The sequence below is a fragment of the Syngnathus scovelli genome, chromosome 2 (assembly GCF_024217435.2).
Source record: "Syngnathus scovelli strain Florida chromosome 2, RoL_Ssco_1.2, whole genome shotgun sequence".
NCBI lineage: Eukaryota > Metazoa > Chordata > Actinopteri > Syngnathiformes > Syngnathidae > Syngnathus > Syngnathus scovelli.
The window spans coordinates 19505413-19532621 of NC_090848.1; the positions used below are offsets into that span (position 1 = coordinate 19505413).

General features: G+C 41.2%; 1 protein-coding gene across 4 annotated transcripts in view; it reads left to right on the forward strand.

Annotated features, from left to right (window-relative positions):
* The window catches only part of cpne9 (copine family member IX), a 62671-nt gene extending 46620 nt beyond the window's left edge, over positions 1–16051 (forward strand). For 3 of the 4 annotated variants that reach the window (XM_049754017.2, XM_049754021.2, XM_049754020.2), the window contains 12 exons: positions 2076–2117; positions 3025–3100; positions 3552–3605; positions 4162–4223; positions 4747–4793; positions 5862–6043; positions 7209–7336; positions 7648–7750; positions 8417–8474; positions 10364–10444; positions 10528–10601; positions 14378–16051. In XM_049754017.2, coding sequence (XP_049609974.1) covers positions 2076–2117; positions 3025–3100; positions 3552–3605; positions 4162–4223; positions 4747–4793; positions 5862–6043; positions 7209–7336; positions 7648–7750; positions 8417–8474; positions 10364–10444; positions 10528–10601; positions 14378–14542 — 1072 coding nt within the window. In that variant the 3' untranslated portion in view covers positions 14543–16051. The remainder of the gene's footprint in view (positions 1–2075; positions 2118–3024; positions 3101–3551; positions 3606–4161; positions 4224–4746; positions 4794–5861; positions 6044–7208; positions 7337–7647; positions 7751–8416; positions 8475–10363; positions 10445–10527; positions 10602–14377) is intronic. The other variant, XM_049754019.2, reaches the window with a different exon arrangement.
* Positions 16052–27209: the final 11158 nt, after the last annotated feature.

Here is a 27209-nt window from a genome sequence, read left to right on the forward strand (position 1 = left end):
CACAGTGAGGGCCGGAGGTGGAATCGAACCCGCACCCTCCTAACTGTGAGGCGGACGTGCTACCCAGTGCGCCACCGAGCCGCCCTTCAATTTTGTCATTTTGTACGAAATTATGTTAGCTTTTCGCTGTGACATCATTAATCTATTGCTGTTCCCTGACTATGTAAAGTTTGTTCTTTTGATTGTTCATGTCTTTGCTTATATTCTTAGTTTAATCATGCTTCCAACCGTATATTTCCTTTGTTAGGCAAAATATTTCCCTCTTTTCAGTAGTAATCAAAAACTGGCGTATAGCATTAGTCAAAACATAAGATACAATCAAGTACTGAACGGTCAAGACAACTCTGGCCGTGTCCATGATTTAGAGAAAAACATCAGGCATGCATTACACAGTTCCTTAAGGGTCATTAAGCTATTTAAGCAATATATCAAAAGACATTTGTTATTTCAAAGTGCTCAGAAATATATATCAGATCATAAAGTTTATAAAACCATTTCTCATTACCACTTATCAAAAATGTCTAGTTATGTTCTCTTTATTGATTTGGTGTGTAGGTACAATTATATGCTTAAAATGTTTATTTTATTGATTTAATATGTGAATATACTTGTCTGCTTATGTACTTTATTCAATGAGGTTTGAGCACATCTGTTTTTGTAGCTAGGCAGGACTTTTTGTATTTTGACCCCATTCATTCAACAAATAGGCTACACAATTCAAAATAAACTTAACAACTGAAATAAAAATGTTCTTGGCAGCCACAGCAAAAAAAAACAGGGTTTTTTTCTCACACGGTTGCCTAGCCTGTTGTTGCTAGGCAACATAGGACAGGGCTCTCCACTGCCCCACATCAGGGGGAAAGGGCAAATTCCACAGGGACACTGTCAGTAACATCAACCCCAACTGTATAAGTATCATGAATTTCATTATATTCATTTTGCAATCGATGTGAAAACCATGTCTCACCCAAGTGCCATCACAACAGTGTACAAGAAATTTCAGCTATATGTCCCATGGAAAGCTTCCTCTGTCAAATTTATATCTGCAGTGGCATTTTTCGACTATATTTCTACAGGGAGTGCATGGGAACATAATATTGATAATCCAAAATGAAAACAATACATCAACTAGGCACACAAAAACAGCCAAAGTGGATAAACACTGGGCTCAGAATGTATAATATATGATAACTGCTAGACTCAAAACACCTTCATTAATTAGAGCTGTACCATTCATCTATTTATTAGAAGGGATTGATAGTCATGAGCTACAGTGCTCTCACTCCCGACCCCTTCCCAATTCCTCCCATTGACCTAAATTTATAGTTTCACTTTTATCATCTTATCAATAATAGGGGGTATTTTAACAGATGCCAATCATGCCAGCCTGGGGTGTACTTTCCATTGGGGTTATAAGGTGGGGTGGCAGCCCCGACCTTTAACTCTGCAGTTAGTTGTGAGCTTCCAAGGCCACCATGGCCGCGGACATGATCCCCTAGCAGGGTGATGCTTTTGTTTCCGCAATGTCAGGCACGGCGGACTCAGGTTTACCTAAAAAAAGAAAACTCCCTCTATGCACCCAGAACAAAAATAGGGCCCCAGGTCTTGCATTACCCTTGTACCTTATAAGTTCCATCTTTATTTCCATCCTGTCGTCTGTGGCAGTCTTTTTAAGACTATCAGTGGTAAGATGCTCTGTCCCACCAGTGTCTGTTGGTGTTGCACGTATTATATTTTTCTAATAAATCATCAGCATTCTGCCAGGCTGTTTTTTTTCTTTCCTGCTCTTGGGTCTACCAGCTTCTCCTATGTGAAGATAAAATATTTCAAAAAGTTTAAAAGGCAGGCGTTTTGAAATAACAATGAATTGTTATGGCCATTTTTTCTGCGCTGCCAGTCGTGTTGTTTCAGTGAAGCACCCTGTTTGCTTTGTAGTGCCAGTAGGTGCTGCATTTTTAATATTCAACAGTGTTGCAATTTATATTTAACCTTATTTCTGCTGGCAGAGAAACACAATGTTGAATCATTGAATTGCATTGGCACACTCATAAATACTAATATGTTCTCTATTTCAGGACTGTAAAAATAGACGTCTATGACTGGGATCGAGACGGAAGGTAAAGTCATGTTACGTCCCTGTCAACCTCAGTTATCAGTATTCCATTTTAATATGTTATAGATAAGTTCTTTTTCATTTCACAATGTGACAATATTACATTTATGTCACGTGTTTCTATCCTTTGTTGTTCTACATTCTCGCTAATGTCACATAATTAATTGCTGTGACTGCACGTGTATGCTGAGCTGACTGCTTCCTAGTGCTTAATTAGAATTATTTTATACATTATTATACGTTATACATTCAAGATGTTATAAATCGTCACTTTGGCAATTTTGTCCTTCAAACAAGATCACACATTTTGTGATTTTCAAAATGTCATCGTAATCCTTCATTTTCTATTTAGAAACCATTCACGACTGCCGGCAGACAGGTCATTCAATAGTAGCATCTGAACTTTCTTGTTTCTCCACCTCAGTGTTTTTTTTCCGGAATGCGTCAGAATGCGCGCAGGAGCACGTGTTCTTTAAACGCTACTTTACTGATGCCATGTTTGCTGTGTGGCTGGTGTGCATTGTGGTAATGAAGTTTATTATAGTGCAGCAAATTACAGGCCCTCGGAGAAAGAAGGTGATGTGCTTATTTATTTACATGACACATAACAGTGATTACTTTGGAAACTATTGCCCACTCCCACTCCATATCGGCTTCTAAATTTTAGCTCAAACACCAAACAATTTAATTATTACCATAGTGTTTCTGTGTGTGTGTGTATTAACCTCAATCCAACTTATCTTACTTGTATTTGTTTAGCCTTATGACTGGAACATAAACTCACACCATCACAATACACAAGGGGGTTAATCTGGCAGACCCGCAGAAGGAGATGTGAATAGACTTGACACTATGTCTCAGATGATGACATTTGGATTCATGCTTGCCCATGTGTGGGTGTGTGTTTGCAGCCATGACTTCATTGGCGAGTTCACCACCAGCTACAGAGAGCTGTCCCGGGGACAGAACCAGTTCAACGTCTATGAGGTGAACTTGTTGAAATGTTATTCAAATGTTTTGGGACTGACACAGTTGCAACATTTGATTGTGGTAATAATTAGTAATATGCTGCAACACAATCTCTGAATGCTGGGAAAATTATCTTTTGACGTAAGAAAGCAAAGAACAAAAATGTAAACATCCATCTATTTTTTCTGCCCTCAAATTAGTTAAATTTGACGATTTATTTGCAGGAAAATACTGAACTCACTGAAAGTTCGTGTGGGTGAATCATTTGTGGATAACTATTGATGGGTGGTGATTTCATTAATGCATTTTTAAAATGAATCATCTTTATCAGATGTATTGAAATAATTTCAGTTTATTCATAGACAGCCATGATGATCATTGTTGCATTCATTTTCATTTTAAAGCACTGTCCAATGTATGATACTCATGTGCGGTAACCTCATATGCCCCTTTTTCCTATCACGTACAGGTTTTAAATCCCAAGAAGAAGGGCAAAAAGAAGAAGTATGTCAATTCAGGAACTGTGAGTCTTTCCACCTCCCCTGTACTTGCCTGTGTATAAGGTGGCAGGCAGCAGATATGAGGACTTGGGCTTTGAAGCCACAAATTCAAGTCCCGCTGTTGTCAAACTAGAATAATGGCAACTAGTTTTTGGAGTGCTGCTGGTTTGGTTGATGTCTACTGTTGAGGTCCGCTTGAGGCAGGAAACGCAAGCCACAAGCTGAACTGGTGCAACATGTTTCGCACACCTCTTTCACTCTGATTGTCTCCTTGCGTTCCTGTATTTGTGATCTGGTTCTGTGTGTGTGGTTTGTAACACAAAAATATACAGCAAAGCGTAACTTCAATTTCCCCTTGTCACAGTATAATAAATTGAAATTAAATTGGAATTAGTGGCTTCTCATTGGTATTTTTTATTTTTACTCACACCAAATATTTTATGTCTTTTTCTCCCAATGTCTGCGACGCCCTCTGGCAACTTGTTTGTGTTTGTCCCTTCCCATTGGCATGAATATGGCTCCGTTTTCATTTGTGTGTTTGTGTGTGTGTGCGTGCATGTGTCTGTGTGTACACACAAGGTAACTCTGCTGTCCTTCAAAGTGGAGTCTGAGTACACCTTTGTGGATTTCATCCGAGGAGGGTGAGTGGAATTAATGATTAGCCCGCTCTCACAGTGTCAATGCCACCCAGTTGTGTGCACAAGTGCGTACGTGTGTGTACTTTGACACACCAAAAGCTTTGTGAGCATCAGACTGATTTGATATTGACTTTGACAAAATTACACCTGAGGAATTTTGCACTCCTAATTCTCTTGTATGTATTCAGGTCATTATTCTCTTATAATTGAGTATTTTGTTTGCCAGAAAGTGGTAGGACGAATATTGTGAATGCGTACTAATGAGCACCTAAAATATGATCACCTTCTGTTTTGTTGTTTTGCCTAAATGTACAATCCTTAGCAAGTTTATTAGAATAATCTTTTATATTTTTGTCGTTAATGCATCAGTTAGTAGAGGTTCTTTAACCAAATTACATTTTACAGTGTAATAATGATGGTTATCCATTAATGTTCACATGCACTACTGTATAATATTTCCTGCATGTACATTGACTTGTGTTTTTTGTTGTTTCTTCACTTTTGGGGTGAATTTTATGTGCACCAGGACGCAGCTGAACTTCACTGTTGCTATAGACTTTACAGCATCAAATGGTAAGATTCTTAAGGCCCTTTCACATTGCATCTTGAATCAAAAAAATGTTCAATTTAGGCGAGCGCCATGATGACATCTTGGTGCATTCAATTAGAGAGTTGGTGGAGAAGTAATTTCAAAGTGAGAATAGCACAAGATTTTTGAAAATGCAGCGTGACATAGTAAAAAGGGAAACTGGTCCCTGCTCATCCATGCTCGTACACCTCAAAGCAGCTCTGATGGCTGATGGTCGAATCTAAACTCAAATTTAAAATTTCTGTCGTACCATTAGAGTCCGATAAATTCATCCTTTGCTGCTCATCTCCCTCCTCTTCCTCTTTCTTCTAAGCAAATCCAGGGCTTTTCATTGAAACAGTGACAAACACTGCGGCCTACTTTGTTATGATGTCAAGGCACCAGGCCACTTCCAAACAGCGCCAACTATGGGCAAGCTTGCACCATGTCCTCTGTAATTTCCGCGCTGTCTTGCATCCCTCTGCAGTTTGAAGCCTTATATGTACAGTCTAATACAGCCTGAAAATCAGATTTGAAGAAGGGATTCATTGTCTTTAACCAATAGAATTATTACGGAGGTTTTTCAGAAAGCTGTGATTTCCGGATTTAAATTTTTTACTATTTATGTTCACATGGGTCATTAAATGTTAATTCATTTAACTCAAATTCTGAACAAGTAGTGTGCAGTTTATTTATATTTAATAATCTTTGAAAGTAATATTACATTATTCAGTTTGTTAATCATTGATCACCCTCATGAGTAGACATCCATTTGTAAACTCGTATCCCTGTTGAACTTGCTAAATAGAGTGTGATGATTTCAAATTCAATATTTTATATGATCTGGCTATTATGCATACATGTTTTTTCAGTAGAGGCGGTTGTAGTGCCTCTTAAAGGTTTGGAGTGTGTCGTATGTTTTTTCTGTTTCTTAATTACCTAAATTAGACATAAGAGGAAGCAACATATGTTATCAAACATTCATTTTATGGTATCTGAAAGCAAGTGATTAGGCCGGTGATCTTTTTCCTTCTCTTTGTTTCGTTTTGTTTTGTTTTGTTTGCCTCTGCAAGGTAATCCATCGCAGCCCACCTCACTCCACTATATGAGCCCCTACCAGATGAATGCATATGCCATGGCCCTGAAAGCAGTGGGTGAGATTATCCAGGACTATGACAGTGACAAGCTCTTTCCTGCCTATGGCTTTGGCGCTAAGCTGCCCCCCGATGGCAAAATCTCCCATGCTTTCCCACTGGTAAGAAACACACCATTTCATATCACCTGCGGAGGACAAACACACACGTATACACTCACACACAGCACACCCGTAGCATGATGTGGTTGGGACCGGGAGTTGTTGCGACAACAGCTGGCTAACAAGTTGTGCTCATCTGCCTGCCAGCAGGAATCGCTCAGCTCAGCACCCTTTCGCCTTGCAACTTGTGTCCTTCCGCTTGGCTCTCCAGAGAGCCCTTACTTTGTCACCAAAATACTTTTGACCTACAGAATAGGATTGACCTACGTATATGCATAAATGATTACTGGACAAGTAAACAATACATTACAAAACAGGAAATAATGCAGAGCAGAATGCGAGATTAACCAAGGAACAGTATATGGTAAGGAGAAGCTCGTATCTTGAACACAACCTATTTTAGGATGCCAGTTGCCCATCATCATCACACATAGAATCAGGCACGTCACACACATTTTTGCTGCCAGCCAACGTCACAGAGGGCCATCACGACTGAGTCAAGGATAAAGTCTCCAATCACAAGAAATTAACAACAAATTAAATTTGAATTTATCCTGAGATGGGATTTGGTGAAAAAGAATGGTTGCAAACCTGGTTAAAGTAAAGAAAAATGTAACTTTACATCAGATTTTCTGCCTAAAGAACAAGAACAAATCCATTAATCAATGAGTACAAAGTAGACATACTGTTTTTTCTTTAGTGAGCCAATAAAAGGATGTGGCAGGCTAAAACTGCTCCCCCGGCCTTGTGTTTTACACCTTTACTTTCGATGCTCATTGAGCTGATGTCTCACATCATGATTTGCTGAAGTCGTTGTATTCTCCTGAAATTCACAATTTTATTCCCTTCGTGTCATGCACTATAAAGTAAGAGTTTCAGAATAATTTGGATGGTGTAAAAATTCATGCATTTATGTTATAACCGCACAGACAACTTTTGTTCTGTGTTCATTGGATTGCTTTACAAACACAATTGCTGCAGTTTATTTGTATTGAGTATCTTTGCTTAAAAGCCTCTTCACTTTTGCCCACAGTTTAAGAGCAATACGTTACATATATGTCTTATGAATATGAGTAAAAAAAGAAAAAAGCAAAGAAAAAAAAGACAAGAGCTTAACTCTGACTTAAAGGTGTTGTCTTTCATAATGCATTGCTTTGTTTTTCAGGGTAGCAATAATGATAATCCAAACTGCGTGGGCATTGATGGCGTCATGGAGGCCTACTTCCAGAGCCTAAGAACTGTACAGCTCTATGGACCTACCAACTTTGCACCTGTCATAAACAAAGTGGCAAAGTGAGTGTTTGCCGAGGGTTTAGAACTAAATGACATTTATAATACAATTGCAATTGTATTTGTTGATCTTCCTCTAAACTCAATTAAATTTAGTTGGCCAAATGAAAAGCAGAGGATGAATATTTTTGGGGGGTCATAAACCCTTGATCACATGTATGCAATTCTGTTAAAGACTGGAATTATTGTAGACTTGTGTGATATGTAATTTTATAGTCTGTCTTTTGGCCAAACTATCTGTGTGTGTGTGCGTGTGTGTGTACGTGCGTGTGTGTGTTTACGTGTGTGTGTGTGCGTGTGTGTTTGTGTGCCAGCTGTGCATCAGAGATAACAGATGGCTCGCAGTACTTTGTCCTGTTGATGATCACAGATGGAGTCATATCTGACATGGTCCAAACCAAAGAGGCCGTGGTCAATGTAAGTAAACACACATGTTTGTGCAGGCACGTTTCCAACACATTTCTTTGGCTTGCATTCACTTCTAACAGATTTACCATACGTGACCGATAATTCGACCCATGTCAATCCCATATGCAATATTTCACTTCATGAAACCTCTGTTTACAGTTTTTTATTTTATATAGCCAAAGATCCTAACAGTCTGTGCTCATGAGGATGAAATACAAATGTATGCATAAAATATTACTTTTGTTGATGTGAGACATATCTGTCATACCTGTCCTTCAATTGCCCTTTTCCTTTTATATGTACTTTAGGAACAGGCCACAAGGAAAAAGATAAGTGACAGAAAGTAAAAATGTCAAAAATGGGTGGTGAGCCTGAGTTCAATCAAACTGCAGAGTGGCCGGAGTTGGTTGTTTCTATCCCCTCTTTTATACATACAAATGAACAGTATTGGGTGTTTTTAATGCTGAATGAGGTTGCCAAGATTTCATGAGTAATATCTGCTGAATCCCTAAATGGGGCAGAGACAGATTAATTGCACCACCCATTTGTAGTACAAGATAAAACATTTTGCTTTTCCATTTTGTCCTGCCAGTGTGATTGTCATTTATGCCACAATGTATGTGTCACTGCTTTGGATTTTCATGTGGTCTTTCTTTTGTGATGTCTCCTGTGCAGGCAGCATCACTCCCGCTGTCTATAATCATCGTAGGTGTAGGGCCCGCTGAGTTTGATGGTGAGTATTACAGGGTCGGGATATGACTGGAAAAAAATAATGAGTGACACATTTTAATATTTACAACTTTTACTATTTCTAAAGAACTAGTGGCGCTGCTTAAAGCGGAAGTCCAATTTTTTCTTGAAGATAATGTGTTCTATGCCCCCGCACTAGTGTAAAGACAACATTTTGATTAGGATTGTGTATGTGGAAGATGAATTACGCAGCACAATCCTTCTCAATCCTTATCCTCCTCAAAGGGCTGCAATTTTGCCACTTAAAATGACATCACAGTGCCCAAGCGCTCAAGTAAGGACCATCACATGACCAAAGCCAGAAAATAAGTGAGCCATGTCTTTACTTGAGCCCTCAGGCACTGTGATGTCATTTCCATTTCTAGCAGGATTTCTTGTGTATTAACCTTTTGCATGCAGGCAGAATGGGTTTCTTTCCCACTCGTTGACAGTGTGAATGTTCGTGTGAATAGTCGTCTGCCTCTATATATGTCCTGTAATTGACTGTCCACCAGTCCAGCCTGTCCAGGCTCCAGTCTGTCTTTCACCCGAAGTCAGCTACGATAGGCTCCAGCTCTCTGCAACACTAACCAGTACAATCAATATAGACAGGGATGGCGCTACACTGGAGCTCGAGGGGCATTGGAAATCGGCGTAGCTCCTGGAGCATTTGAGTTAATATTCTAAAATACAGTATATTTATAAATTATTTTCTTATCCGCAGTATGTATCTGCAAAGCTCTCGTTTAGCCTCAGGAAAGAAATACATTCTGGTGCTCTGCTTGAGTATAGAGAATAGATGGATGGAATAGAAAAGAAAATATTTCTCACCCTAGACCCATGCAAAAATTCCCAGCAGGAGAAAAGAATCCAAAGCGGTGTTGACCTGTAGTGATTAGTTGCGGTTGTGAAGATATAATTGGCAATCTTGCCAGAGAGAAAAGGGAGGAAACTGATCGATCTTTTCTGTTGACTTTGCTTTCTCCACAACTCCCTCTCCATGGTTCACCTAGGTTTTATTCTAAGGCAATGCCAATACATTTGTTGGTAAACACGGGTGCCATCAATTGATGTGTTCAATTCATTCCAGCATGAAGCCTTGAGTTAGTGTAGTTTAATGTCAAACCCTGGCTTGCCATCAGCTATGAACCTTTAGCTGATGCTACGGTTCAGTGATGTGTGACGATTTAAACCTCAGCCTGGGTTGGATTGTCCTCTATTTTTTTCTAATTTGGAAATCCAATATCAGGATTAATAGTGAATGCAATGCTGTCAGCCACGTTTGAAGGTCACATGTGCTACCTGTGTGTGTGTGTCTCGACATACATTATATTCAATACTCATACTGACTCATACTGAGTTCCAATTGTATGAGAAATGCTGCCTCTAGCGCTCTGGCATGGTTGTACCTTGATGTGTTTGCTTGGCTGAACACATTGTGTTGAGCAGCCATTCTGCAATCGGCAACGTGCACTCTGACAGCAACAAGGATGTGAATGCCTTTATTGCGAAGCCACACGTAAATAAAAATAGATCTGTCATGCCAACATCAAGTATCAGGCCTACAGACGTACTGAAAAACAAAAGAGGTAATAAATGGCTTTTTCAGTGTACCTCACGTTATGATCAGTGAGCATATACTATGACCTTTGACATCTTTCCATTGCAGTGTTTCATTTCCAGATGGGACTTGACAGAACTGTAAATACAGTATGCATTCATTACATGTGAGATTGTGGTGGTTCTGCAATTGAGGACATCTAAACACATTTCCCCAAGTACCCTCTTATTGTTAGCACAAATGTCTTATGAAGCTCTCCCGCAGCTTCACATTTAAACTACTGGGCTTCTCAATTTTCTGACCCATGATTTGAATTTGTATCATCTTTGCAGGAGCTGTGACATTTTTTGTTGCAAAAAAATGTTCTGTCCACACCCCACTCAACACCTTTCTCCTCATGCCGTTCCATTTCAGTAATTACAATGATCATTTTCATTTTCCCTCTCAGTGGCGCTGTTATTGAGTCATTCTTTCACTGTCTCTCTGCTGCTTTTAGCAATGGAAGAGCTGGATGGAGATGAGGTGAGAGTATCCTCCAGAGGGCGCCTCGCTGAGAGAGACATTGTGCAGGTACTCATCACAATTCCATTGAACTTGGCTAGGGAGATTTAAGCAGTAACAAAGAAGTGCATAGTGAAACAAGGCTTCAATCAGCCTCTAAATTGGTTCCCTTCTTCCATTTAACTCATCTGCACGCTCTGAATTTTTTAGGACATACTAGTACTTGCACATGTTTTTTTTTTCCCCCAGTTCTTCAACAAGTGTACTTATTTTGTTTTTCATATACGCATGCGCACACACACACACACACACACACACACACACACACACACACACACACACACACACACACACACAAACACAGATTCCGAGCTCGATGTGAATTGAAATGATAATAATGTAGCCTTATATTAGACGTAAAAGTTCATATTATGTATATGAATGCTAGTTAAAGTTTTTGCTGACCTACATTCGCCCAGATTTTTAAGACTTTTTAAGACATTAATCAAAGGCCTGCTTATTGACTGCATGATTTCTGCTCTCAGGCCAAAGCTGTCTTGATATTGCCATCATGTTTCAGCGTCAGGGCCCTTCCACATAACTGTCCGCTGTTTGTTATACAACTACAATCTCATTTGCATGCATGCTTCCAATTACCTTTAACCTTTCAATGACAACAATTCTTTAAGACTTCGTGAGGAGAAGGGGGGGACAACAACAAAAATCAATTGATCGATTCAGTTACTGCAGCCTACTTGATATCGATCCAAAATGTTGTTCGCCGCTATTTTGTATGGCAACACCGCTGACTTTCCCACCCACCGTAAATCACATAGTTCTCATTAGAGGAACAATCATGTTGTGTTCTGCGACATGTATTTTGTTTACAGGATTAATATAACATTGATTTTAGGGGGAATTTAGATTGACAGAAAATAGACCTTGCCTTGTGCCTTTGTAGTGAGACTGTTGTAGTGAGTCCAAGATATCTGATTATAATAGTTACATTCTTTAAAGACATTTTCATTACATATTGCAATCTGTGGGATACATACAGTTTCAAACTGCATTCATTTTTTTATATTCCAGCATACACGGAGAATTAATCCACAAGGAGTGTTCATCACACTTTACTTTTTCTTACTTGCACTTTCACAATGAACAAACGCTGCATAGATCTATCAAATCGGTCTATAAATTAGTCAAAGGGTTTTAACACTGTCTCCACATTTCTCCACACTCCTGAGGCTGTGTCATCAGTAGAAACTGGGAGTTCAGTTCGAACCCACAATTTTTGATGGCCATCCGAAAGGTTCTGGATGGATCTAGATTAAATCCTGGTTGGCTCCAATGGTGGGGGAAGATGCCGGTCCGACCTGGCGGACCCAAACGCTCTGTGAGGGTCTGCTGGGAACGTCTGGCAGAATCCCCTGTCAGGAAGAACTTCAACTCCCACCTCTGGCAGAGCTTTTCCCTCGTCCCAGGGGAGGCGGGGGACATTGAGTCTGAGTGGACCATGTTCCGCGCCTCCATAGTTGAGGCGGCCGACCGGAGCTGTGGCCGTAAGGTCGTTGGTGCCTGTCGTGGCGGCAATCCCCGAACCCGCTGGTGGACACCGGCGGTAAGGGATGCCGTCAAGTTGAAGAAGGAGTCGTATCGGACCGTTTTGGCCTGCCGGACTCCGGAGGCAGCTGACAGGTACCGGATGGCCAAGCGGAACGCGGCTTCGGCGGTTGCTGAGGCAAAAACCCAGGCGTGGGAGGAATTTGGTGAGGCCATGGAGAATGACTTCCGGACGGCTTCCAGGAAATTCTGGTCCACCATCCAGCGTCTCAGGAGGGGGAAGCAGTGCAACATCAACACTGTTTACAGTGGGGATGGCGTGCTGCTGACCTCGACTCGGGACTTCGTGAGTCGGTGGGGAGAATACTTCGAAGACCTCCTCAATTCCACCTACACGCCTTCCATTGAGGAAGCAGGGCCTGGAGACTCTGAGGCGGATTCTCCAATCTCTGGGTTCGAAGTCACTGAGGTAGTTAAAAAACTCCTCGGTGGCAAGGCCCCGGGGGTGGATGAGATCCGCCCGGAGTTCTTAAAGGCTCTGGATGTTGTGGGGCTGTCATGGCTGACACGTCTCTACAAAATTGCGTGGACTTTGGGGACAGTGCCCGGGGCGGTGGTTCCCCTCTTTAAGAAGGGGGACCGGAGGGTGTGTTCCAATTACAGGGGAATCACACTCCTCAGCCTCCCAGGTAAGGTCTATTCAGGGGTGCTGGAGAGGAGGGTCCGTCGGAAGGTCGAACCTCGGATTCAGGAGGAGCAGTGTGGCTTTCATCCTGGCCGTGGAACAGTGGACCAGCTTTACACCCTCGGCAGGATCCTTGAGGGTGCATGGGAGTTCGCCCAACCAGTCCATATGTGTTTTGTGGACTTGGAGAAGGCGTTCGACCGTGTCCCTCGGGAGGTTCTGTGGAGGGTGCTTCGGGAGTACGGGGTGCCGAGCCAACTGATAAGGGCGGTTCGGTTCATGTATCACCGATGCCAGAGTCTGATCCGCATTTCCGGCAGTAAGTCGGATTCATTCCCAGTGAGGGTTGGACTCAGCCAAGGCTGCCCTTTGTCACCGATTCTGTTCATAATTTTTATGGACAGAATTTCTAGGCGCAGCCGAGCCGTTGAGGGGGTCCGATTTGGGGACCTCAGCATCGCGTCTCTGCTTTTTGCACATGACGTGGTGCTGTTGGCTTCTTCAGGCCGTGATCTCCAGCTCTCACTGGAACGGTTCGCAGCCGAGTGTGAAGCGATCGGGATGAGGGTCAGCACCTCCAAATCCGAGTCCATGGTCCTCGGTCGGAAAAGGGTGGAATGCCCTCTCCGGATCGGGGATGAGATCCTGCCCCAAGTGGAGGAGTTCAACTATCTTGGAGTCTTGTTCACGAGTGAGGGGAGGATGGAGCGCGAGATCGACAGGCGGATCGGTGCAGCGTCGGCAGTAATGTGGACCCTGTACCCGTCCGTCGTGGTGAAGAGAGAGCTGAGCCAAAAGGCGAAGCTCTCAATTTACCGGTCGATTTACACTCCTACCCTCACGAGCTATGGGTCGTGACCGAAAGAACGAGATCCCGGATACAAGCGGCCGAAATGAGTTCTCTCCGCAGGATGTCCGGGCTCTTCCTTAGAGATGGGGTGAGAAGCTCGGTCATCCGGGAGAGACTCGGAGTAGAGTCGCTACTCCTCCACGTTGAGAGGAGCCAGATGAGGTGGCTCGGGCATCTTATCAGGATGCCTCCTGGGCGCCTCCCTGGGGAGGTGTTCCAGGCATGTCCCACTGGTAGGAGACCCCGGGGACGACCCAGGACGCGCTGGAGAGACTATGTCTTTCAGCTGGCCTGGGAACGCCTTGGGATCCCCCGGGGTGAGCTGGATGAAGTGGCTGGGGAGAGGGAAGTCTGGGAGTCCCTTCTAAAGCTGCTGCCCCCGCAACCCGACCCCGGATAAGCGGAAGAAGATGGATGGATGGATGGATGGATGGATGGATGGATGGATGGATGGATGGATGGATGGATGGATGGATGGATGGATGGATGGATGGATGGATGGATGGATGGATGGATGGATGGATGGATGGCTAGTTGTTTTGGGGGTTGTGTACATTTTTGAAAGAATGAAAGAGATTAGTGCAAAATCTGTTATGAGATGTCATTGATCGATCATGTCTCATTTCACTTAAATTGGCCTATTAGTCAAAAAGACAAGTGAGTACAGAAAACAGCATTGTTTAATCATAATTAGTCCATACAAGTAATTGAACTTGGTCAATATGTTTTTGTTCCCTGCCTCTCCAGTTCGTTCCCTTCCGAGACTACGTGGACAGATCTGGAAACCAAGTCCTCAGTATGGCGCGACTGGCAAAGGACGTCCTCGCCGAGATCCCCGACCAGCTTTTGTCATTCATGAAGAGTCGAGGAATTGAACCAAGACCATGCATCTCTTCCTCGCCCCTTCCATAACAGCACAAAGCGATCCTGCTTGATTCCCCCCCCCTCTCCACCTAAAACTTTATCCTCCTTTGTGACACCTCCACTACCAACAGTGAAGTCACTTTGCCACGCAGTAGTGAACAAAAGCATCCTTCTTTCTCACCAGTCAAGTTCAAGCGCAGCAAAGCATTAACACCAATTCCTGGCTTTACTTGCAAATGTGTACTACAACTTTGCATTATATTAATTCCTAATCATATATGAGATTATAGACATAAAATAAAAGATGAAATTTGGGGGAGGGGGGGCGAGGAGTGCGGGATTGTAAATTCTAATTTTACAATATAAATTCGCCTGAATCAAATAGAATTAGTAAACTATATGAATATCTAATTGTATCTTCATTCTTACAAATAAACACTTAGACACACACACACACACTCGTAATTCGTTTTGCCACACCCACTCATCCTTTCGCTGCGTGAAGTGATGCTGGGTGCAGATTTGCCCTCCCGCTGTTAGAGAAATGTCATTCTCCCTCTCTGGCTGCCCTGGAGAGAGGAAGTGGAGGAGGAGGTGGTGTAGAGAGTGAAGAAATGAAAAGTGAGGCAGGTGCAGGAGAGCGAGGAAGCAAGTGTGGAGACAAGTGAGGAGGAATAAAGGAAGATCCGGAGACTTTGACTTGATGCCTGAAACGAAGATGGAGGATGGTGGATGATGGGAAGTGGGAATGACAATGAAGGTCACAAAAGGCACACATTTCTCTTTCTGACGGGCATTTTTGTGGGGAAGAGACGCTCCCTGGTGGATAAAATGCACATTCTTTGAAAGGCAATAGACTTGAATCTGAGTGTAGATTGTCCTATGCATGCTTCCACTACTGTTTATCCATCCTCCACGACTTGACTGGGTGTCAGAAACTGAGCTGTGAACAAAGGTCGCCCACTTGTGACCATCATTTGTACAGACAAGTATCTGTATTATGCATGCAAACTACTATGATCATCACAGACAGTAGTTAAAACAGTAGTGATGAAATGACTTAATACTACAGTCAAATTCAATCAACCAGGTGTATTTTTTAAAATGTATTTTTCAGCGTAAAGATGGTGGCTTAACAGGATGCTGTAAACATTTGTGCAAGTATATGAATCAATTTTAAAACCTTGTATTCTTGATAATATAAAAGATGTTGTCCTTGCGTCTCTTGCATGTTGGGAATAAATGTCTGTACTCCAAATAGTTTGATCACTGCTATATTCTGACTTAAATTAGCCTGTGGTCTTTATTTAACAAGAGAATACTTTTTTCTGTCTCATCATTGGCTTATGCACGAATAGAAATGCCCATACATAGTCCTCAGATTTCTTGTACAGAAAATCAAGTTTTAATTCATTAGGTTATATGCTTGAAACCAAAACTGGTTTAGGCGCTCGGTAGCAAGACAGAAAACTTTTTTTATTCTGTGTAATGTTGAGTCTATATTGTATTTTGGTGTAATAAATGTTTGGACTGCTTAACTGGTCAAACCCAAAGTAATACATGTCTACGTTTTTGATCAAATGGATGAACACGTGTGAAAATATGAAGGACCAAAAGTGCCAAAATAAAATAAATAAATACGCCATGGAATGTTTAATCTAAAATGTAATTAATTACATGTTAAATGTATTAATTAAATATTTATTATTCAAACATGGAATTAAATAAACCAAATAAATAAATAAAAACACTCAATAATCAACTGCACCATTAAATAGAATAATAATTCAGTGTTTAATTTATTAATTCAATATGGAATTAAATATAGCACCGTGTCATTTATTAATGAAATTTCCAATAATCAAAGGTAAATTATAAATATTATTTCTCTGTTTCATTGAAACATCCGTGTTGCAGAGTTTTATTTATTTAATCTGTCAAACTCTTCCATCGAAATTAGTGGGCTGGGCTCAAACCTGGCTAACTCAATCCTGTCTAATCCATTGCTTTAGCCTGTGTGTGGTCATGGCGGCTACGATGCTGATTCAAACTAAAGTTATGTTTTTAATGTAGTGCTTCAAACTAGGGTTAAAGTTTCAGAGTAGGGTTTCAAACTAAAGTGAGCATTGCGAACTAGGGTTAGGGGTTCAAAGTTTTAAACAACAGTTAAGGTTTCAAGTTAGGTTTAGATTTTCAAACTCGTGTTAGAGTTAGGGTTTTATAGTAGGGTCTAAAACTAAGGTTAAGGTCTCAAAGTAGTGTCAGGGTTTCAAAATGATTTCAAACTAGGGTTAGGTTTTAAACTATGATTAGGGTCAGAGTTAGAGGTTAGGGTTAAATTTTGAGTTTCAGGTTAGGTGTTAGGGGTTAAGGTTTAGGGAATAGGGTTATTGATCAAATTTTGTAGTAGGGTTTCAAACTAAAGTAAGTATTTCAAACTAGGGTTAGGGTTTCGAAGTAGAGTTTTAAACTAGGGTTTGGGTTTTGTAGTAGGGTTTAAAACTAGGGTGAAAGTTTCAAACTAGGGTTAAGGTTCAAAAGTAGGGTTTCTAATTAAAATTAGGCTTTCAAATTAGGGTTAAGGATTAAGGTAATTGTTAAGTGTCATAGTACAGATTAAAACTAAAGTAACCTTTTTGAACTAGGGTTAGGGTTTCAAAGTAGAGTTTCAAACGAGGGTTTAGGTTTCAAGTAGGGTTTAAAACTAGAGTTAAGGTTTCAAAGTAGGGTTTCAAACTAAGGTTAGAGTTGAGTTAGAGTTTAGAAATACGGGGTTAGGGGTTCAGGTTAAGGTTAAAGTTGTAGTAGTTTCAAACTAAAGTCACAGTTTCACACTAGGGTTTAGGTTTCAAAGTGGGGTCTCAAATTAAAGTTAGGGTTTCAAACTAGCGGTAGGGTTTCAAACTAGGGTTAAGGTTTCAAAATAGGCTTTCGAACTAAAGTTTGGTTTTTGGTTTTTAATGTAGGGCTTCAAACTAGGTTTAGGGTATCAATGAGCGTTTCAAACTAGGGTTAATGTTTTAAAGTAGCTTTGTAAGTAAAAGTATAGTCATAATAGAGGAAGTAGCTTTGAACCTAGGGTTTCAAACTAGGGTTAGAGTTTCAAAATAGGGTTTCAAACCAGGGTTAATGTTTCCATTCTTACCATTGTTAGCACTATGTGGATTTTGACGTGAATATTCACCCTGCGTGTGTTCGGAGGGAAAATTCTATTTGCTGCATGAATGTTCGCTACCCGTTCAACTGCTCTCTCTGTCCTGATGCCCAGCAGATTTATCTGAGCTCTCATAGAAAACAGATGCCGAGTTTTGGAAAGTATCCTTATTATGACAAAGCAAGACTGCAGGCTAGAGTAATTACTCTCTGAGGGTTAACTCCAGCATTGTCTCTCATCTTATCAATACAAAGCCTTTGAGAATGACAGCAAGAAACCACTCTGATTGATGACTGGAATGCTTTTCTGACTCACTCATTGCAATTAGTTTGTTGATTAGAGCGGCATCTTTTTTAAAACACATTTTTATTCTCGGACTGACTGCCAACAAGTGCGACGAGACACAAGTGAACCGAGGAACAAAGATAATATGATGTAACAAAGAACATACGTATAGACCGGCCCCTAACTGCAGGCCTGCTGGGTTAGAGGCCCGGACCTAAAGTCTGCAACACAGACCGAACACCCAGAAAGATACTCAAAACACACAAACAAGGAAACATGGAGAATGAGGGCATGGATCAACATTCAGGGTCCAACAAACAAGCTGGCACATGTGCAAAGGCCAATCACCTGTCATGTGGGTCTGAAACGCCAGTTGTATTGGATGTGCGTGCGGCAGTCGTTATTTCTTGAGTAATTGTACTGGACATCTATTGACACGCTTGGATGCGGCTGGATGGATGGTTGGTTAAAGCCAAGGAAGTAGACAGAGGTGTGGAGCGGAGCGTGGATGTGTGCCTACAACTGTGAATTGGCGCTTGGAATTGAACAGAATGTGGGACAGGAGAACTGAACCATCCTCTTTTAGTCTCTCTATTTGTCAACCAACGTGATGGTTTACTTTTCAGACTTAGCTGTAGCAGACGTGTGTGACATCACATACGCTGTGATCATGGCATCTTGTGAAAGGACACTGAATCACTCCGTTTTCATCAATAATCGCTTCAAACAACAACTTTAGTCAGTTTTCCTATATTTGGACTTTTTTTCCACCTGAAGTTTTCACATATTTCTTGTAATATTACAACATAATACCTTCAAGATTTTATGGTTATTTTTCACTTTATTTTACCTGTTGTTTCATTTAACTGTGACATATGCCTGTGTGTCTGTCACTGTTTTGTATGAAACCCTATTAGTAATTGTGCAGGCTCTGATCAGTAGCAGTCTGCACAGGGAAGAACTAAATAGATTGATTTTTATACATGGATAATAAAACTGTATATTAGTGCAGTTGACAGCAATAGTCATGTGGAAAAGTGGTGACTCATGTGCATGGTAAATCTGCATGACGGGCTCACTGCTCAGAACTATTGAAGACAATGTTCTAAAGAGGTTGCTGGACGTAAACATGCTACTTAAGGGAGTATGGTGAAGCAGTGAGGGAAATACAGGAGTCGAAAAGTGAAGGAGCCCACTGTAACACACTCAGCCTGATGATAGCCTCTTAAGTGCTTACCAAAAGTGACTTCATTTTTTATTTACCACCTCAATCACTCACTCACTCTACAACTGCTCAGCACATCAACAAGCAAATCCCGCTGTCATGACAACTCACTTCTTCTGAACATAACTTTGTATTAATAGCCACTTGGAAAGTGAAGTGAGGAGCAACATCTGGCAAAAACGTGTTATTTAAAAAGGACTTCAACAAAACAGGTTTTGTGGGACTTTGGGTAATGGGTCAGAGGCTGAGCTCAGGGAAAGTGTGGGCAAATATAAATGAAGCTCGGGAAGAGGAAGGAAGAAAAAAAGAGACTAACTTGAAGTTAGTGGCAAACAACCTACACTAACTTAGCACATGGACAGACAGCTGTGACATTGTGTGCAAGCATTTACAAGAAACATGCTTTAATTATTGGTCTTGCGTTCCTAAAATAATTTGTTGAAGCCATGGAACACTGACTTTGTTTGATTTCAAGTGACAGATTTTCAGTGCTGGAAATTAATACACAGTAAATAATGGATGTGGCGTCTTGTTCAAAACCATGCAATGAAAGACACCAGTAGCAAAAGCAATAACAACAATGAGGCCGCTATGTTTTTTCCACTGACCTCATGAGTTGCTTCATAATACAGCTTTTTTTTTGCTGTTGCTGTCAAAGCTGAGAGGCACTGTGGACAGACTGCTAGGGCCAAGGTCATTTCAAACCTACACGTTGTAAAAAAGACTCTCCTGAGAGTCCTGAGTGAAGACTTCAATGATATATCTCTGACCAGGAAATCTGTTTTTCATGGTTGGATGTTGTGCTCGAATGAGGAAAACAAAACACTGATAGCTTGCTGAAACTGATTTAGTCCACAAAAATGTGCGTATATAAGGACGGAAAATATAATGATGAATGACTGAATACCGACTGGCACAAAACAAATATTTGCACGCTATCTTCATGATGAGCTTTGAAAGGTACTTGTTGAACTTGGGCCTCGTCATGCTTCAGTAGGTTAAACAAATGGCAAAGGGAACTATGCAAATAAAGTTAAAGATGTATGAAGGATTTGAATGAGTTCATTAGTGAGCTGGTCTTATTTTGTGTTGATGAGTAAAGCACAACAATTGAAATAAAACAACAGTAGTATTTTAAAAAACAATCAACTCAAAATGAGTAGGTTTCAAAAACTCAACTCTGTTACTTATGAAATGTGCGTCAGTGATGTCAGGGGTCAATAACCTGTCATTCACTTACTCTTCAACCTTGAAACAAAGCTGCACCCGTATTTCAATAAACAGTATTTACTTTCAAAACTGAATTGCTTCACTCGTCCTTCACTGTTATTTTGAACCAAGAAACACATTTTTCACTGTCACCCTCTGGACAACATACGTCGTGGCTGGGAAAATAAGAAACAGAATGTTGCTCAAACCACAGCATATTAACCGTATGTTTCTTGTTTATGTCAAACCTGCTTAGAATTATTTTTTTCATTTCAGTTTTTACTAATTAGGGAGCAAAGTTCATGGATTAGTAAACTATGTTCAGTGGGTTAAGCAGGGTTAAAGGTGGTCGATTCAGTTGTGGCCTTGGCCCATCTGCTGTTACGTCAATACAAGAGTGGTTGCAGGATGTTTTTTCTCTCCCAGTGCTAAAGGGCTTGACTGAGGGGCTGAGAAATGATTCATAAATATGTTTTCTACCCAATTAATTAAAATGCTGATGAGGCTTAATTGGGGCGACATAGATTTCTGATAGGGCTATGGCCCCTTTTTACTTTCACTGAGCAGTTCACTCCTGACCTAGCTGGCCTCGTTTTCATTCTATGCTGACCTTAAAAACTTTGAAAAAGAACAGCTATGTCATCTGTGCCAGTCTAAAGAGCTCTACATTTCAGTCTACAAGAACTTCCTCCTAAAATGGTGCTGTTTTAACCAGTTTGCAAAACATTGTGAGCATTGTGATTAAATTTGGGTCAATTTGGACTTGCATTGATCTGACGGTTCAATTAAAAAAATAAAAATTGGAAGTTACACATGGAATATGTTTCACTTTCATAATTCTTACTCAAGTAGTTACTCGGAGGACTAGCTTTTACTTGATTCATAGTTCTAAAGTAACAGTACTCTTTCTTAAGTATTATTTCTGGCAACTCTGTCCACCTATATGTCTCTATGTGAGGAAATGGAAAGCAGTATTTTCTTGGAAAAATGATGTGGTTTCTTCAGTACTGCAGCAGTAGCCACAGCACACTAACTTTACAAAATGTTGCGGTGCATGTGTGCTCTGTATATGTACCGTAGGTACCTGCTGCTCTTGACAGCCTGGAGCTCACACATGGTGGTTTTGTGTGTCACGGTGTGTTTCACATTTTTTTCCAGAGCCATAAATCCCACCGTCCTCTTCTGGTTACTTCTTGGCCTGCGGCTGACTTGCTCATAGTTTGAATTCTGTTGCCAATTTAGGGTCAAAACAACACTTGTTCAACAAAGTTTGCTTGTTGATAGAAAAGGCTGAATCATTCGCACTTCAGCTCACCCAGGTTGACGTATGTTGCACCTGCACAGGCGTAGCATTATATGTGATAATAGTGATATTATTAAATGTCTAGTTTTTGTTTGCATTTGTTTTGTATATTTTGGTATATTTTGTACATATGGTCTCATGTCGTTGAGATAAACTAGCAGTCACTCAAGTGTAATTAAATTTCAAGTAGGCAGTTCTCCTTTTCTTTGATTGCGTTTCCATCCACTAAATCCACTTTCATCCTTCAAATGTCTCGTAGTATACATGGTGGCTGCTTACAATCATGGTAATGGGCGCCCTGCCAGTCTTTGTCTGGGTTAATTATTTTCCAAATGTATTCCTGTCATTATCACTGTTCAGTGGGAGTTCTTATTATTCTTATTATCTTGCATTTGCATTATTATCCCATGTCACGCAGTGAATAATAATACGTATAATTGCATGCAAAAAGAAGCCAAACATTGCAATGATTAACTTTTTCTTTGACTTCTTGCATTTGAGGCAGCCAAGTCTGTTTATTTCATCCAACAGCCATTTGAATGTGCCATTTTCATCAAGCACTCGGTCCACATACATATCCATCTTAAGGTTAGCACATAGTGCATTGATAGATGTGTTGTGCCGTCTGAGGGTCTGGTTCCCATGGACAGGATAGCAAGTCGGTGAGGCCCAATCGGAACATATTGGTAAAACGGCTCACCTTAGTGCAGAGGCAATGAAGCTTCACCCAGTCCTTTTGTGGCAATTCTGCTTCAGGTGGGTCTTTGGTATTAGGAAGGACTGTAAGCTGTTTTGGTTTTACAGTCTTTTCAATCTGCCCCTCCAATCTTTGAGCAGATCAGGCTGCAATGTGGTGGGAGAGGTGGCGTGGTTTACTGAGACCCCAGGAGTTGCGCCTGTATGACCAGCTGGTCGGTGTGCAAGGTTTTCAGAAGTGAGGCAATGCCTGACAGTACTGGTGCCGCTATTCAAAGGGAAGGGGGACCCACTTGCATGCGGGTCATACAGGGCCATAAAGCTGCTGGAGCATGGAATGAAGTTGTTAGAGAGGGTGTTGGAAAGGAGGGTGAGGTCACGGGTAGAGGTGGACAAGATGCAGTATGGCTTCATGCCTGGTAAAGGTACAACAGACGCAATTTTTGTCATCCGACAGATGCAGGAGAAACACCAGGAGAAGAAGAAGAGGTTGTACTTCGCTTTTGTTGACCTGGAAAAAGCATTCGACAGGGTGCCAAGGGAGGTGGTGAGATGGGCCCTAAGGAAGTCGGGCGTGGAAGAGGGACTGGTTAAGGCTGTGATGACTCTCTACTGCAGAGCATGCACAGCTGTTAGAACAGGAGTTGGCGACAGTAATGGGTTTGAAGTAAGGGTAGGGGTGCACCAGGGATCGGTGCTCAGCCCATTATTGTTTGCTATTGTGATGGATGTGGTATCGAGGGAAGTGAGGGGTGGACTACCATGGGAGCTGCTCTACGCGGATGACCTGGTATTGATGGCTCACAGTCGAGAAGACCTAGCTAGGAAGCTAGCAGCCTGGAAGACCTGCCTGGAAGTGAAAGGAATGAAGGTGAATGCGGCAAAATCAAAGGTCATGGTCGGTGGTGCTGGCCTGGGAGTGGTACCACAGTCAGGAGCATGGCCATGTGGAGTTTGCGGGAAGGCGGTGCAAGCTAACTCTATCCGGTGCAAGGGTTGTCAGAGATGGGTACACCGGAGATGCAGCGGAGTAAAAGGCAGCCTACTTGCTGCAAATGAGACCTTCAAATGCAAGCGGTGCAGGGGAGAAGTCGCCCAAGCAGACCCAGCTGAGCAGGAGGGGCTCATAGTAGATGGGGAGATGTACGAGGTGGTGGACAGCTTCTGCTACCTTGGAGACATGCTTAACGCTGATGGGGGGGGTGGACCTAGCAGTGACCACAAGGGTGAGAAGCGGGTGGAAGAAATTCAGGGAACTCATGCCGTTCTTAACATCTAAGGCTCCATCCCTGAAGATGAGAGGCCAAGTGTACTCAGCCTGCGCCGGAAGTAGTATGACGTACGGGAGTGAGGCATGGGCCCTGAAAACAGAACACGAAGAAAAACTAAACAGAGCAGAAATGAGGATGATCAGATGGATGTGTGGTGTGTCAATGAGGGAGAAAAAAAACAGTGCAGAGCTGAGAAAGAAGATGGGAGTGGAGGCTATAGTGGATGTGGTGAGGAGAGGCAGACTGCGATGGTACGGATATGTAGTGAGGAAGGACGAGAACGACTGGGTGAAGAAAGTCATGTCGTATAACGTAGAGGGAACAAGACCCAGTGGCCGACCTAAAAAGACCTGGCAGACGGCCGTGTCAGCCAACATGAAGGCACTCGGCATCAGCTACGAGATGGCCATGGACCGTTCCCGGTGGAAGAAAGCCATATCAAGAACCCAGTCCAACCCAGCGGTGCCTGGAAAACGGACTTTAAACCGATGATGATGATGATGATGATGATGACTGACAGGACATGACAAGGTATAATTATGTGAATCAGGAATAACTAGTTTGATTAAAGAATCAATAAAAGATGGCTAAAATAAAACTGTGTGGCCTAAAATCAGCCTTTAAAAAAAGTCAGTCTGCTTTATTGTCAATTTCTTCACATGCCAAGACACACAAAAAGATCGAAATTACGTTCTCACTATCCCACGGTGACAAGACATAGTTCACAATGTACATACAAGTAAACAACACAAGAAAATAAAACAAGAAGCCACAAACAATGAATAATAGCATATTACTATTTCATTTTATGGTCAGAAGTTGTACAAATACTTCCGTTACCAAGATTCTGAACCACAGCACTTCTCAGTCAGAATTCTTTTGCGTTCATGATCATTTTTAGTCTTGACAAAAATATACCTAAGATGCCCACATTTTTCCCATTTAACTTTTGGCAGGTTCCAAACACAGCCATAAGGGATAAATCACTTTGATTCATTAAGTCCATGTGAGCCTTACACAACATTCTCATTTGTTAGTATTTGCAAGTGTGAACACACCATCTGGTACCAATTCATTTGTTGGGCAGGAACAAGACCCTCTGTTTCCCTCTTGGCATGACATTATTGAGTCAGTAAGCAGCATGCACTCACTGGACACTTCATTAAGTACAAACATGCCATCCAATTGGATCCAGTAGGAATTCTGCATCTGGAATCTCAAATGGAATCCAATTGAATACACCCTCCACCAAGAACTTTAACATAATTATACGTAGAATAAGCTTCAGACCTGCAAAATGACAAAGGTTTTATTGCAACTTCAGAAAATAAACAAATTAAGAAATAACGGTGAGTTCCTTTTTTTGCTAGAACATCTATGATGTATTGGGGATACTATAAACTTTTGACAACCTTGACATTTGGATTTTTGGGGGGGGGACGTATCCACCATTATTTTAAATAAATAAATAAATAAATAAATAAATAAATAAATAAATAAATAAACATTTTGTTGTTTTTGTGCCGTCGCCAAAGCAGTATATTGTTTTGGCCCTATCTGATGGCATCATGGTGCCCACAAAACCAACCATCTACTATTTGAAGTGAATTGAGGAGCTTCTTTTCGACAAAAGTTGTCCCTTTTCACCACCTTGTGGCTTCTGTAGGCAATTACAAACCTCTTTAGGGTTGGCGTCCTTACTGGCAGATTCTCGCTATTCGCTGTAGGGATCTGTCCTCAGCCCCCGTGAATAGCAGACTTTCTCATTAGAACTAATAAAGTAAATTGACGACCTGAAATGAATCCATTTAACAGCATCGTGGCGATTAGGAAAGAAGGAAAAGACAACAGAGGGAGTTGACATATTTCTCGTATTTCTCATGGTTGGCCTCTCTCACTCCGTTTGTTGACGTGACACCTTGATGTGACAATAGAAACAGAATAATCAGTGACATTAGTACAAATGAAACCAGACTTGTGAAACATAAGCCCTTAAGTCTGACAAGTTTTGAAAACACAGACGTCTTCTTTTATATTCAGATCGACCTCGAATTGCAACTGCTTTTATGTGGAAGCTCAAGATCCGCTGATCTATTTGGATGCTGAAAGCCATGGCAGGATATTATGCAATGCCGGAGAAGTTAGCGATGGTTTGCATTTGAATGTAACAGCCCACAATTGTGTTGTTTTTATGTGAACTGGAAGAACTTCACTGCCAAAGAAGCTGAAAGTATTTTAAAGGTGGACAAAAAACAAGATTATTCAAAGATACATCTGAGTGGCTACTAAGTTTGACTAGCCCACAACTAATCAGCAAGGTCTTATTAACAGTGTGAACAACATAACCTTAGAAAGTTATCACCAATTGCTGACCTCAAGTCTAATGGACACCCACTTTTGCGCAAAAGACTTCTTGTAGAGCTTCTATACGAGAAGAAATGAACCATGGTCGTCTGATTTGCACCAGCAATTACAACACTCATTTGGAACTCAAATGTTGTCATTGGCCGAGTCGCCTTAGACATTTTGGCGCTTTTTAATTAAGAAAACAAGCAGTGCAGTCATGGCAGTGTTTGAGCACCCCTCCAAAGAAAGATACAAAACTAGCTTAAAGTAAAGGGAGGAGAAAGTCGAAGGGGCCTATCTTGAGATGGAAGCCACACTTATCTTTTATTTGCTAATGGAAAACGTTTAACCCTTGAACACATTCATTCACGTTCCATTTGCATAGAAATGAATGGAAGCAATTACAGTGCAGTGTTTATAATGAGTCAGCGGTAGCTGTAGAACTCAAACACATTACTTACGTAGAAGTAAACGCCCAGACTCTGATTTGTATGTAAAATTGAAAATGATTTTTTACTGCTACTTGTGAGTTAAAGAAAAAAAAGAGCAACTTGTTACTCTTTGTTTTTCTTAAACTCACAAATTTCTCTTTTTTTCTAACTTTAATTTTTATAGTATTTGTGCTGTGCCCATAACTTTGGTGAGGTTGTGAACTGATCAACAAAAAATATATAAAATTAGCTATTTAGAACAGCTGAAAAATTACTATGTTTTTCAAATTAGACAATTTTTTGATAGCCAGAAACTAGTGGTTTTCAGGTTTGCACAAGACACAACATATTCACCATGACTCATTCTTGGAGCCGACATCATCAAATGATTCTAATAAGGCCATTGACTGGAAATGTATGGAGAGTAAAAATAAAACATCAACAGAAAAATAAATGCGTAAAGTACAGATACAGACACCTGAATAATCTACCTAAGTACAACAACAAAGTGTATAAGTTTCTTCTTAGCAATAGCCATGTGTCTCTGTATAATATAATTTTGATGATACATTTGCAGTAGTGATGAAAATGTTTGCAAACTGCGGCATCTGCTCATCAAGCAGAGGTTGTCAGTGTACCAGTGTAAGCACACATGGGCCATTGTGACTCCACTCAGTGCACACAGAAACCCACTAAATCATCATGATTTTTCTGGTCAATCCGGTTTTCCTCCAACATTCCAGAAACATGTGAGTTTAGTGAGGACTCGAAATTTTCTAGAACTGTGATTATTTT